Raw genomic sequence first — 14115 nt, 5'->3', positions numbered from 1 at the left:
GTCGGGGAGTGTCGTAACACGTGCCATATAGTGAAGCACATGAAAAGCTTCTTCACGGTCACTTAACGTTTTCGTTTTGCGGTTACGTGAGGCTCTGAATGCATTGGTCTTTCTTCTTATAGTAGAGAATTCATTAATTATAACTTTTTGTGAATTGGGACATTTAAACTTGCTTTTTTTTAATTTATTTTTTTATTCCAATCTAAATTTAGTCGGAGTCGGTGCATTGTTTGCCGACTCCAACTCCAGGTACCCAAAATTTCATCCGACTCCTTGACTCCAACTCCACAGCCCTGTCAGGAACTGTCCAGAGGAGGAGAAAATCCCCATTGCAAACCTATGCTGCTCTGGACAGTTCCTGACGCGGACAGAGGTGTCAGCAGAGAGCACTGTGGACGAGACAAAAAAGAAATTCAAAAAGAACAGAATTTTCTCTGTAGCATACAACTGCTAAAAAGTACAGGAAGGGTAAAGATTTTTTTTAATAAAAGTAATTTACAAATCTAAAACTTGATAGAGGAAATGAAAAGCCGGCGACTCACAGTTCTTCCAGCTTCAGCACATTTATTTGTACATACAGCAATCAGTACATCATGGGGGGACGCATAGATGTTATCGGGGGGTACCACTGAGAGGCGACACCGATGTTTTGCACTGTTTGGTGCTTCGACGGGCCTGACTCTAGACCGGAACATGTCACCTTATATACAGGTGGATAATTACTGCTACCAATCGCTGTTCTTTACAACACTGACGTCACTCAAGATAGGAGGATTGCTAATTATCTACTAAAACCGCAGCGAGATGAGCGAACTTACAGTAAATTCGATTCGTCACTAACTTCTCGGCTCGGTAGTTGATGACTTATCCTGCATAAATTAGTTCAGCTTTCCGGTGCTCCGATGGGCTGGAAAAGGTGGATACAGTCCTAGGAGACTCTTTCCTAGGACTGTATCCACCTTTTCCAGGCCGCCGGAGCACCTGAAGGCTGAACTCATTTACGCAGGATAAGTCATCAACTGCCGAGCCGAGAAGTTCGTGACGAATCGAATTTACTGTAAGTTCGCTCATCTCTAAAACATACATTCAGCTTTTGATACAAAGTTTCAGATTCATATCCCATATAATAGAAGCGCATGGAGGAAGCCCTGAACAACTAAGGTTTGCCGCCATCGAAAAGGTTACAGCCATACCGGGCATGAGATCCGACAAGAATCTCCTAAGAAGAGAGACTCACTGGATCATAGCCACCGATGCCACGGGCATCTTAGGGCTCAATGACAACGTAGATGTATCAGTCTGTTTCTGAAACTTTGTATCAAAAGCTGAATGTATGTTTCTTTGCTCGCTGCGGTTTTAGTAGATAATTAGCAATCCTCCTATCTTGAGTGACGTCAGTGTTGTAAAGAACAGCGATTGGTAGCAGTAATTATCCACCTGTATATAAGGTGACATGTTCCGGTCTAGAGTCAGGCCCGTCGAAGCACCAAACGGTGCGAAACATTTACCGCAGATAGAGTCCCTCATTTACTTAGAAAATCTTGCTTTCTTACCCGACTGCTTTTTTCCCCTGGTATTTATTATTATGTCGCATCCTGTTTGTCGCACGTGGGTTTTGTTGGTTTTGGTTTCCAACTCCTCTGAGTTGTCGGGAAAAAATCCACAACAATTCAACAAATTCGGGTTGGAAACCTTTATAAATACGTGGGAAAGCTCAGAAATGTCGGGTTACGCCCCAGTTCATAAAAAAAAAAAAAAAGGAAAAGGAAAAGAGTACCCCTTTAGCTGTGGTTGGAAAGAAAATTAAATAGATTTTTTTTCTCTAAAAGTATATGCTGCAATGTTTCCAACTAGGAAGCATCAGGCCGTTGCAAAACTACAACTCCCAGCATGCCCAGACAGCCGAAGGCTGTCTGGGTATGCTGGGAGTTGTAGTTTTGCAACAGCTGGAGCCACCCTGATCAGGAAACACTCATATAGTGTTAGGCCCCTGTCACATGGAGGAAATTCCAAGCGGAATCTGGCTGACAAATTCAGCAGGGAAATTCTTTTGCAGTAGAGTCCCATTGTTTTCGATGTGCACATGATGGAATTTCTGCGGCCGAAAGATCTGCCGCAGACATTCCAATTCCGGACGATTCCGCTGTTACCCGACTGCTTTTTTCCCCTGGTATTTATTATTATGTCGCATCCTGTTTGTCGCACGTGGGTTTTGTTGGTTTTGGTTTCCAACTCCTCTGAGTTGTCGGGAAAAAAATCCACAACAATTCAACAAATTCGGGTTGGAAACCTTTATAAATACGTGGGAAAGCTCAGAAATGTCGGGTTACGCTCCTTTTTCGGCTTTGGGAGAATCCACATCGGGTCCGTCGGGAAAAAATGTTGCATCGTGTCGCAGACTGGCGCACCATGTCTGCGACATGTTGCAGACAAAGATGCGCCAAAAAAAAAAAAACGACAAAACAAGTCGGGTTTAGAATAGTAAATGAGGGCCAGAGACTTTTGAATCCAGTGCAGGTGGTACAGAAGTAGGTAGTGCCGAATCCCTTCATCTTGTCTTTCAAATAATTTACAAATCTGTTTAACTTTCTAGCACCAGTTCATAATAAAAAAAAAATAAAAAAAAGTAAAAGAGTACCCCTTTAGCTGTGGTTGGAAAGAAAATTAAATAGATTTTTTTTTCTCTAAAAGTATATGCTGCAATGTTTCCAACTAGGAAGCATCAGGCCGTTGCAAAACTACAACTCCCAGCATGCCCAGACAGCCGAAGGCTGTCTGGGTATGCTGGGAGTTGTAGTTTTGCAACAGCTGGAGCCACCCTGATCAGGAAACACTCATATAGTGTTAGGCCCCTGTCACATGGAGGAATTTCCAAGCGGAATCTGGCTGACAAATTCAGCTGGGAAATTCTTTTGCAGTAGAGTCCCATTGTTTTCGATGTGCACATGATGGAATTTCTGCGGCCGAAACATCTGCCGCAGAAATTCCAATTCCGGACGATTCCGCTGTTTGGGCAGTGCCTGCCGGAAAATTTCCGGACGGACATTCCGCACAAAATCTGACATGAAAACTTAATGTTATGCAGAACAGGTATGGTCAACCAGCTGAAGTCCTACACTAAAATATTGCCCAATAAGGCTGGGCTCACATGTCAAAATTATACGACAAAAAAAGATATATCAACATACTGTATATCATAGTGGACCCATTCACTTTAAAGGGGTAGTCCAGTGGTGAAAAACTTATCCCCTATCCTAAGGATAGGGGATATGTTTGAGATCGCGGCGGGTCCGACCGCTGGGGCCCCCTGCGATCTCTCTGTACGGGGGCCAGGCTCTCCGGCCAGATAGCGGGTGTCGACCTCCGCACGAAGCAGCAGCCGACACGCCCCCTCAATACATCTCTATGGCAGAGCCAGAGATTGCCGAAGGCAGCGCTTCGGCTCTGCCATAGAGTTGTATTGAGAGGGCGTGTCGGCTGCTGCTTCGTGCGGAGGTCGACAAGCCCCCTTCCCGCGGGCTGTCGGGGCTCCGTACAGGAGATCGCAGGGGGCCTCAGCAGTCGGACCCCCCACGATCTGCAACTTATCCCCTATCCTTAGGATAGGGGATAAGTTGGTCACCACTGGACTACTCCTTTAATGGACTGTACATGGGAGGGGGGGAGGATTTAAATGGGTACTCAGGTGGTAAACACATTTTTTAACATCAACTGGTGCCAGAAAGTTATACAGATTTGTAAATTACCTCTATATATAAATCTTAATCCTTCCAGTAGTTATCAGCTGCTGTATGCTCCACAGGAAGTTGTATTTCTTTCTGGAATTCTTTTCTGTCTGACCACAGTGCTCTCTGCTGACACCTCTGTCCATGTCAGGAACTGTCCAGAGTACAAGCAAATCCCCATAGCAAACCTCTCCTACTCGGGTCAGTTCCTGACATGGACAGTGGTGTCAGCAGAGAGCACTGTGGTCAGACTGAAAAGAACTCCAGAAGGAAAGAAATACAACTTCCTGTGGAGCATACAGCAGCTGATAAGTACTGGAAGAATAAAGATTTTTCAATAGAAGTAATTTACAAACCTGTTGAACTTTGTGGTACCAGTTGATTTAAAAAAAAAATTTCCACTGGAGTACCCCTTTAACATAGTTTTTACACTGTTGATGTGGTGTTGGTGATTCGTCACACAATTTTGTCGCAGTTGCTGTTTAGAGATTTTTCACTGTGACTAGATGCTTTTTTTTCTCTCTAAAATTGTGTAGCTCTGCTATAGTCTGGGTAACTTTTTGCAGTAATCATGAATTTATCACGTGCATCTTGTCGAACAAATTTGCCCTCAATTTTTCCAGGCATGCTGAGAGTAGTAGTTTTGCAACAGCTGGAGGCACACTGGTTGGGAAACACTGCCTTATGGAGTCCAAGGTGATTTTAGGTGATGGGACGTTTTCACCGTCTATTGACCAAATGATTTGTGTCTGGGAAAAAAAAATTTGAAGTATGAGAACTGTAAGAGGACATGTCCTGGGGAGATTGATGGCCACATTAAATACCAGGCTATGATGTGCCGCACAATGTACCACAAGACTCCGCTGGTAGGGCTCATTGTACCGATCCCAGTACACATCACACCCACATTTAACCCGTAAGCTGGCCACAGCTTAGCATACATGTGTTGTCAATAGGAAGAGAGCTAATGCCAGACACCTCTGTCCCCTACAGCAGTGGTTTCCAAACAGTGTGTCTCCAGCTGTTGCAAAACTACAACTCTCAGCATGCCCAGATAGCCTTAGGCTGCTCAACAGCTGGAGACACTGCCCTCCAGACTCCATCCAGATTTAGAGGCAGCATTAAATGTCTACACCCAGAAAAAATCCATAACATGTAAAAAAACAACCTTAGAAAGAACAGAGCAGCCAACAGTACCGCACAAGTTAGGCTTAGATACATAGCTGAGCAGACAGTCTCACACATGACTGGCATATATAACAAAGAATATTACACAATAAACTAAGGTACACCAGCTCAGCAGATATCACACTGATAGACTTGGATACACCAACTCAGCAAAAGGTATCACAATGATACACTTAGATACACCAGCTTAGCAGATATCAAACTGATAGACTTAGATACACCAGCTGTGCAGGACTGACAACAGGTGACCTTTAGTTTATTTATGTTTCTAACTGTTCGCTGGATATAATAAAAACACTGACCACTTCTAACTTTTGCTGGACAACTGGGGGTCGGCCACAGCGTTTATTTAATAACCATTAAAATAAACCATTTATATCCGAACTTCTGATTGAACACTCTCAGAGGTAAGCGGTCAGCCGGCCGCCCTCTTCGACGGGCATCACACTCTACTCTCCAGGAAAATCTCCTCCAAATTTCTCCTCCGCCACGCTGTGACTTAGCCTAAAAGAGAATAACATTAAAACGGGAACCAAAACACAACTCGCTCCACATCACCAGATCCCAAGGTCAAAAAGACCTAACAGGCACCATCCAGCCGAATAGTCCTAAAAGTCCCACGGGACCCACCTTTTACCAAGGGATAAAACACCGACACAAAGTAAGATAATACTTCCTTTTATATTTTATTTATTTTTTATTTTATTTTTATATATACCAAAACAGAACGTATAAGGGGTGGGTGGGCGGGACATCTTCTCACTTGCCGGGGACTCCACAAAGAGGAAGCCGGAAGCCTCACAACACATTTTATCCCCTATTACTCCTCCTCCCCTTCCTGTTAACTTAGCCTATCCCTGTCCTCCTGCCCTTCTAGGTTACACCCCCCCCCCTATTTCTCCAGCTCCTCATTTTATTCTTCTCTTCTAACTTTTATTTAACCCCCTCCTTGCCAGTCCGAGACGCCGCCTCCTAAATGGCGCGGCGTCGAACAGACTGACAACAAGTGACCTTTAGTTTATTTATGTTTCTAACTGTTCGCTGGATATAATAAAAACACTGACCACTTCTAACTTTTGCTGGACAACTGGGGGTCGGCCACAGCGTTTATTTAATAACCATTAAAATAAACCATTTACATCCGAACTTCTGATTGAACACTCTCAGAGGTAAGCGGTCAGCCGGCCGCCCTCTTCGACGGGCATCACACTCTACTCTCCAGGAAAATCTCCTCCAAATTTCTCCTCCGCCACGGAGGAGTTCGGCAAGGAACTAAGCCGCACTCCGACCCCCACCGAGGAGAAATAACGCCTGCTCCACCCCATCCTGTAGCCCCGACAGAAAAATATCAGTGCCTATGTCATTCAGATGAACACCATCCGCAATCATTAACCGGCGATTATCACCTTCCAATTGCCTGTGTCTCACTACCACACCCCCTTTGGACCTCACATACCTCGCCATACGGGAATTAACTGTACGACGAGCTTTTTCAATAGCCTGAGCCTCCCTGGCCCCTTGCCACGTCACCCTGGGAACCATTTCTGACCAGACTACCACCATCTCCCTGAAAAATTCCCGAATCCTCTCAACATCCGCTTTCATCAAAGTAATGAGTTCAGCCATTCTCATGGAACAAAGGTCATTGCCCCCCGCATGAATCACAAGCACCACAGGGGAATTGACAACATGAGCAATACCCACCGCCTCCACCAGCACCCGAAGCCACTTGAGTCCACCGATTCCTCTCCATTGAACATCATTGGGAAAACCAAGGGACTGTCCCCCTGGCCTGCAAGCAGCTCTCTGTCCAACCCGAAAGATGAAGGAATGACCCAGAAAAACCACAACAGGAGAACGAGAACCTGAAACGAAAAACAAATTAAAGCAACAGTTCCGGGCGAACATAAGAGGCGTAACAATCTGATTTCCACCGACCTATTCTCCTGATCTCAGCCGCAGGCAGACCCGCCCGTGCAGCCTCAGTGGCTGCCCCAATCCTGAAAGAATGCGTACCATATTCTCCCTCTGGGAAACCCAGAGCCACCAGACATCTCTTAAAAACTGCCCCAAACTGAAAGCGAGAAAGCGGGGAACCTGACTCATGCAAAAGGAAATTACGCCCTGACGAGCGCACTAACACGTAAGAACCCACTAAACGCACCGGGCAGGCACTGCCCGACACTGCACTAAGGGTTAACCATTCCCCCCTAAGTCTTCGACTTTCTCACCTTGACCTGAACCGAGGATTCCGTCAACATTACATCGTCTTGCAACAAACCCCCCACCCCACCTGCGGAACTAGGGACCAACTCCCCCACCCTAAGAGCCCCAAAGAAGGCCAAAGAAAAAGCCACCTGAAATAAGAGGGACTCATAAGGAGAACGACAAACCCCTTGCAAGGCAGCCATTAAGGACAACAACAAGGAAAAGGAAACTGGCCGTCTAGCATCTGAAACCCTGGGCGTCCTATCCCAACCTTTGAGCGCTTGCAAAATAGAAAAACGCTTAGTAACATCAACCCAACCCCTTAATTTAAAGTGAAAACTAAGGCCCGAAAGCCTCCGTCTAGCTACTATTGCTGACCTGCCCAACTCTCGCATGCGTAACAGATAATCCACGGTGACAGTAAAACACCATTCATCATCACCCGCCACATCCCGGCCACCCACCAGTTCCAGCCATTCACCCCACGCCTTACCATGTCCAGACCAAGTAGCCGGGGTAACTGACGAGGACACCAATGGCATCAATCTCTGCTCACCACCTCCCAAAGGAAAGAGGGGCATTGCCGGCCCTCCAATGCCGCATCCGGACACAACTCTCGGAATTCCTGGAAATTAAAACGAGACAATGCATCAGCAACTGAGTTCTCAATACCAGGCACATGGCGAGCCCTGAAAAGCACATTAAGCTCTAGACAGCGGAGAACTAAACGCCGAAGCAGAGATAGAACAGGAAAAGAAGAAGAAGATAGATGATTAATACAATGCACAACACTGAGGTTATCCGTCCAAAAACAAACCTTCCGGTTCTCAAAACGATCCCCCCACAACTCCAGGGCTACTAATATGGGAAAAAGTTCGAGAAGCGTTAAGTTGCGACAGAAACCGTTATCCACCCAAAGAACAGGCCAACGTTCAGCACACCACTCCCCGTCCAGGAAAGCCCCAAAACCCACCGAGCCAGCCGCGTCAGTAAAAAGGGCTAAATCAAAGTTAGAAATAACAGGCTGTTGCCAACAGGTGCGACCATTGTACCGGGCAAGGAAATCAATCCAAACCCCACAATCAGCTTTTAGAGGCCCAGTAACCCTGATCCTGTGCTCCGGTCTGCGAGCGCCCTTGGTGGCAAGAGAAAGCCTTCTGGAAAACCCGCCCCATAGGCATAATTCTACAAGCAAAAACTAATAAACCCAAAAGGGATTGTAATTGGAAAAGAGTAACCTTGTTGGCTGCACAAAAACCCATCAGCTGATCCCGAAGCCTGTTCAACTTGTCCACCGGCAAGCGAAAGACCATGTCCACGGTGTCAATTTCGATGCCCAGAAAGGACAACCTCGTGACAGGACCCTCCGTCTTCTCCTTGGACAAGGGAACACCGAATCTACTCATAAGGGAACTAAAACAGTCTAACAAAAATTGACAACGGGAAAAATCACCTGGAGCAACGAACAAAAAATCATCCAGGTAATGTATAATCGAGTCTGAACCCGCCTCAAAGCGAACAGCCCATTCCAAGAAGGTACTGAACATCTCAAAATAATGACAAGAAATCGAGCAACCCATAGGAAGGCAGGCATCAAAATAATAAAAACCATCTACCATACAACCCAGAAGGTGATAGCATTCCGGATGCACCGGCAAGAGCCGAAAAGCTGACTCAATGTCCGACTTGGCCAAAAATGCGCCCCGTCCGGCCCTGCCCACCAAATGGACCGCTCGATCAAAGGAGACGTAGGAGACTGAAGCATCCTCCTTAGATATGCCATCGTTCACCGACGTGCCCTTTGGATAAGACAAGTGATGAATTAAACGATAACTACCCACTTCCTTCTTCGGAACCACACCTAAAGGGGACACCTTCAGGTTCTCATATGGGGGGGCCAAAAACGGACCCATCATGCGACCAAAATTTACCTCTTTTTGAACCTTTTCCCGGAGAACCTGTGGGAGTTCCCTGGCGGATTTCAAGTTTTTTGCCAGCTGAGGGGATCGGGAGGGAACAAACGGTATGAAAAAACCAATAGAAAAACCCTCCATAATTTGCTCTGCAGCCGCCCTATCCGGGTACCTATTTAACCACGGCAGCATCCCTTCCACCGACACCGGACTCTTTGCATTCAGCCTGACCCTGGGGCCTGCTGGGTTGCTTAACCTGCTTGGTGCAACGCATGAGATCCGCCACAGGTGGAACACTCATGTTTAAATTTACAGAGGCCATAGAACTTACAGTGCCCCTCATTGAACAACCAGCAGGCTCCTGGGCGGCGGACGGCCACTGAACCTGAGGCAGCCTGCTGCCCCCCAGTGACCCCAGATTGAAAGGGAGGAACTCTCTGTGACATCATAAGTCGCAACCAGACGTCTGTCGCTTTTACCCCCCAACCCAAATCCGGTTGCAACGCAAGGCGGCGACGAAACTCCTCGTCATATCGCCACCATGCATTACCGCCGTATGACTTATGAGCATTGAATATAGCATCCATGTACATAAAAAGTTCTGAGCAACGCTCGGGATGCCGCTGCCCCATCACACAACCCAGAACAGCGAAGGCCTGGAGCCAATTTCCCATCGTCTTCGCTACACGAGGTTTCCTATCCACGAACCTATCCTGAGTAACCGGTCTACGCTCCCTATCCACTGTATGCTGATCAACTGATACCAACGACCATATGTCTATATACTGATTGGCCCAAATTTTTCCCCGTACAGTATCATCAATATGGGCCCCCAGATGACTGAGTCCGCAAAAAATTGCTTCCTTATGCAGGCCCGCCCGCACCGGGGACGCCTTCCGTTGGGTAGCAGCCGATGGCGGAACAGAACCTGGGGACTCAAACCGATGCAACAAGGCCTTAAGGGCCGGAATAAAACCCTGGACCCCTCCCTCACCCCAAACCCCAGATAAATCACACTTACCAACTGCCGGGGCAGGAACCGGAATCACATGCGGGGCCGCCGGCCCCGTTGGATCCAATGGCGTAACAGCAATGGGGACATCGTGTGAGCGTGTAGCACCGCAGGTCGAACGACGGGAGGATCTTGAAATCCCCCGCCGAGACCCACGTCGGTGTGACCTATCTGGACTCATAGAGCTATCGGATGAATATTCTGAGGAGGAAGGGGACCTCCAGCGGGAGGACCTGGACCGACATCGATGACTGCGATATCTGGATTCGTGGCCCTTGCGACCTCGGCGGCGCCTCCCGGAACCGCTAGCCTCGCCACGGTTTTCACGGGCAGAGCCCCTGGCGGACCCAGATGAAGATCGCCTGCACCCTCCAGATGGGCCAGCAACTTCCGGCTGCACGGTATGGGGAAGTATAACCGCTTGCTGATCCATAATGGGAAGCTGGGGGGGGAGATAAAGCAACACTAGCAGCGGGAACCACAGGAGCCCCAAGTCCCCCAGCAGCATCTAAAGGCACAGGAGAAGGATCAGGGGACGGAGTAACAATTGCAGCGGGCCCCTGAAGGACCCCTGCCAGTGCCTCACCCTCGTGCACTGAGGAGGATGAAGACGCCTGCTGGGTGTTGCCCATATCCCTAGGGGGCAAACGTACTGGTAGGGGACTAGGGGCAGAAACAGTGGGTGCAGAGGAATCCAGAAGGGGGCTGTAGATAGAAGTAGGGGGCGGGGAATCTCTAAGCAAGGGGCAAGGGACGGGAGTAGTAGGAGCAGACCCTAACAGCTGGGCACTAGAGCCAGAAGCAGCAGCCGCTGCAGAGCAATGTACCTGGGCCACGTGAAGCTGCTGCCTAACTGCTGGTAACATGGGAAGAGAGAGAGGCGCGCACAAGGGAGGGGGCGGAGCCGGCGCCGCCGCGCGAGCAGCCCGAGAACCACGCCCCCCTCCATGCTTTGCACTATCGCTCCGTCCAGCGTGGCCACGCCGTCTGGACTTAGGGGGACTAGGACTAAGCCTAGCCGGAGGACGGGATCGGCGCGACGGGCGCCCCGATCCCGACACCTCCGACGGCGCAGACACTTGACTCGGGGGAGGTGTAAGGGAAGGGTTCCCCAGCCCGGCAAGCAGCCGTGCCAGGAAACCCTCCTCATGCAACGCCCTCTCCCGGATTCTCTCACAGAGGTCGTCGGCCATAATAGCTACCTGCTGCACAGAAGCTTCTCACTTGCCGGGGACTCCACAAAGAGGAAGCCGGAAGCCTCACAACACATTTTATCCCCTATTACTCCTCCTCCCCTTCCTGTTAACTTAGCCTATCCCTGTCCTCCTGCCCTTCTAGGTTACACCCCCCCCCCCCCCCTATTTCTCCAGCTCCTCATTTTATTCTTCTCTTCTAACTTTTATTTAACCCCCTCCTTGCCAGTCCGAGACGCCGCCTCCTAAATGGCGCGGCGTCGAACAAAAGTATTACATTGGTATGTGGTATCCCGGTACCATATTACATACCGTACCTTGTATGGTGGTCCCCAAAGTCAGAGTTACTACGTTCAGGTAGGGTCCCCCAGGTGGGACAGCCCCTAGTCACCTCCTCCTTCTCTAATTTCATAATGCTATTATGTATATAATTAATAATGTGTATATTTAATATAAGGTATATTAGTCTACTTACCTTGTTAGCGTCGCAGGACCTTTGGTCATGTGACCATGTTAATTCCTCTATGGTATGTTGGAGGACCTTTGGAGGTCCTTGGGTCACATGTTTATCCATAACTCTCTGTACAGGAGATTAACAGTTGTTATGGACCAGTGAGCTTTAGTCCAGCCCCTGCCCATATAAGGGAGCTGTAGCCAAGTATCACTCTCTTGGGTTGCTGCTCTCGTGGATGCCGGACGGATCTGCACAACTTTCCAAGACAAGCTAGGCTAGAAACCTGCTGGCCTCAGCCTAAACTAAACCGTGAGTTAAAATCTCAATCCCCACTAAAGCTAGCGTGATTACTGGACCGAATCTAAACCCCTAAATCCAGTGGATCAGCGCAACAATTATCTTCTTAAGCTCAATAGACTCACGAGGTCCCAACCACTTGTCAAGCTCTAATAGACTCTGTTGTATCTCCCTATCGCTTTTGGGAAGGGTGGCGGTAGGACAAGCATACAGAGAATAGCCCTCACCCTGGCGTCACGAATAGAAAAGGTTAAGCAAGTACCCTTAGTAACCGCACAGCTACACTCCCTACACCCAACTCCCCCAGGCTATCACAGATACACTTAGATACACCAGCTCAGCAAAAGGTGTCACAATGATAAACTTAGATACACCAACTCAGCAGAAAGGATCACATTGATACACTTAGATACACCAGCTCAGCAGATATCACACTGATAGACTTGGATACACCAGCTCAGCAAAATACACTTAGATACATCAACTCAGAAGAAAGGATCACACTGATACTTAGATACACCTGTTCAACAGATAATATCACACTGATAGACGTAGATACATCAGTTAGCATCACGTTATTAGACTTAGATACAACAGGTCAGCAGACAGTATCACATTAGTAGGCTTAGATACATCAGTACAGCAGACAGTATCACATTAGTAGGCTTAGATACATCAGTACAGCAGACAGTATCACATTAGTAGGCTTAGATACATCAGTACAGCAGACAGTATCACATTAGTAGGCTTAGATACATCAGTACAGCAGACAGTATCACATTAGTAGGCTTAGATACATCAGTACAGCAGACAGTATCACATTAGTAGGCTTAGATACATCAGGTCAACAGACAATATCACATTAGATGGCTTAGATACATCAGGTCAGCAGACAATCACATTAGTAGGCTTAGATACTTCAGGTCAGCAGACAATATCACATTAGAAAGCTTAGATACATCAGGTCAGCAGACAGTATCACATTAGTAGGCTTAGATACGCCAGTTCAGCAGAGAGTATCACACATGATAGTTTTACATACACAGACTATCATGTGTGATACTTTCTGCTGAGCTGATCAGCGGGCTTATCTCATTGGACGGACGCGCAGCCAATCACAACCTCTTCAGCAAACCGGAAGCCGGAAGTTGTTGTCATGGAGATCCTAGACGCGGCCGTTTGAAAAGCTTTTCTGTGGCTCTTGGAGAAATGGCGCCGCCCGTGCAGCGTCCTGTGAGGGGCCGAGTAGAGCCGGGCAGGGTCAGGACAAGCACGATGGTGGTGAACCGGGCCGTGCTCGCCGAGAGGAACCCGGGGAGAGTCGCTGCTGTAGGCGCCTGGATAGAGCCGGGGGACCCTGCAGCTGGAGGCCGGGCCTGGGTGAGCACTGCTCTCTGTATGTTCACTGGTTAGAGGGAACTCTATCAAACCTTGTACATAGGCTTAGTAGAACAGTCGCCCATAGCAACCAAGCAGATTTCAGCTTACATTTTTTTTTTTTTATCAGGCTGATGAAAGTTGGAATCTGGTTGGTTGCTATGGGCAACTGATCCTCTACATCAGGGCTTGACCTCCCAGGGCGACTAAGAATTTAGTTGTGTTACAGTTTTTCTTGTCAGCCCTTTTCAATAGGATGTTGTGCCAAAAAACAAACAAACCTGTTTTCCCAAACCTCCGCCTTAAATTCAGTGCTGATCCACCGTTCTACCTCCTGTCCGCACTACAATGTGACCGAGCAGCGGATGTCAGGTGACTATCACAGCCAGTGGCCTCAGCGGTCACATTCCATACTCAGGAGTGCGGGCTGATTGGCTGTGATCACGTGACATCTGCTGCTCATGTACAACGGGGAATCAGGAAACATTAGAAAAGAGGCGAAGGTAAGTTGTTTATTTTATTTTATATATTTTTTTTTTGAGGGGACACTAATGACTGTGACACGGGGGGGGGGGGAGGGTGAGGGGAAACTAGTGACTGTGACATGGGGGGGGAGGTGAGGGGGAAACTAGTGACTGTGACATGGGGGGGGAGGTGAGGGGGAAACTAGTGACTGTGACATGGGGGGGAGAGGTGAGGGGGACACTAGTGACTGTGACATGGGGGGGGGAGGTGAGGGGGACACTAG

The 14115-nt window shown here is 48.2% G+C and overlaps 2 protein-coding genes across 2 annotated transcripts in view; one reads left to right on the top strand and one right to left on the bottom strand.

Annotated features, from left to right (window-relative positions):
• Nucleotides 1–5202: 5202 nt before the first annotated feature.
• On the bottom strand, nt 5203–12647 carry LOC130294427 (uncharacterized). The gene is made up of 5 exons (XM_056544186.1): nt 11715–12647; nt 10056–10488; nt 7615–7746; nt 6618–6778; nt 5203–5417 (listed from the first exon to the last, which is right to left on the bottom strand). The coding sequence occupies exons 1-5, from the start codon at nt 11811–11813 to the stop codon at nt 5259–5261; spliced, it is 984 nt and encodes a 327-aa protein (XP_056400161.1). The 5' UTR covers nt 11814–12647; the 3' UTR covers nt 5203–5258.
• A 489-nt stretch (nt 12648–13136) lies between these two features.
• CCDC15 (coiled-coil domain containing 15) overlaps nt 13137–14115 on the top strand; it is a 47071-nt gene continuing 46092 nt past the window's right edge. The window contains exon 1 of the mRNA XM_056544182.1: nt 13137–13370. Coding sequence (XP_056400157.1) covers nt 13200–13370 — 171 coding nt within the window. The 5' untranslated portion in view covers nt 13137–13199. The remainder of the gene's footprint in view (nt 13371–14115) is intronic.

This window comes from Hyla sarda, chromosome 10 (genome assembly GCF_029499605.1).
Source record: "Hyla sarda isolate aHylSar1 chromosome 10, aHylSar1.hap1, whole genome shotgun sequence".
Taxonomy (NCBI): Eukaryota; Metazoa; Chordata; class Amphibia; order Anura; family Hylidae; genus Hyla; species Hyla sarda.
This window is presented reverse-complemented; position numbering and strand designations above follow the sequence as displayed.

Coding starts and splice junctions, on each gene's coding strand:
- LOC130294427 (XM_056544186.1), bottom strand. CDS start 11,813: ATGGATAAACATGTGACCCAAGGACCTCCAAAGGTCCTCCAACATACC. Junction 7,747..10,055: donor GGTTCCTGCCCCGGCAGTTG/GTAAGTGTGATT, acceptor TTTAATTTCCAG/GAATTCCGAGAGTTGTGTCC. Junction 6,779..7,614: donor GGCTACTTGGTCTGGACATG/GTAAGGCGTGGG, acceptor TTTTCGTTTCAG/GTTCTCGTTCTCCTGTTGTG.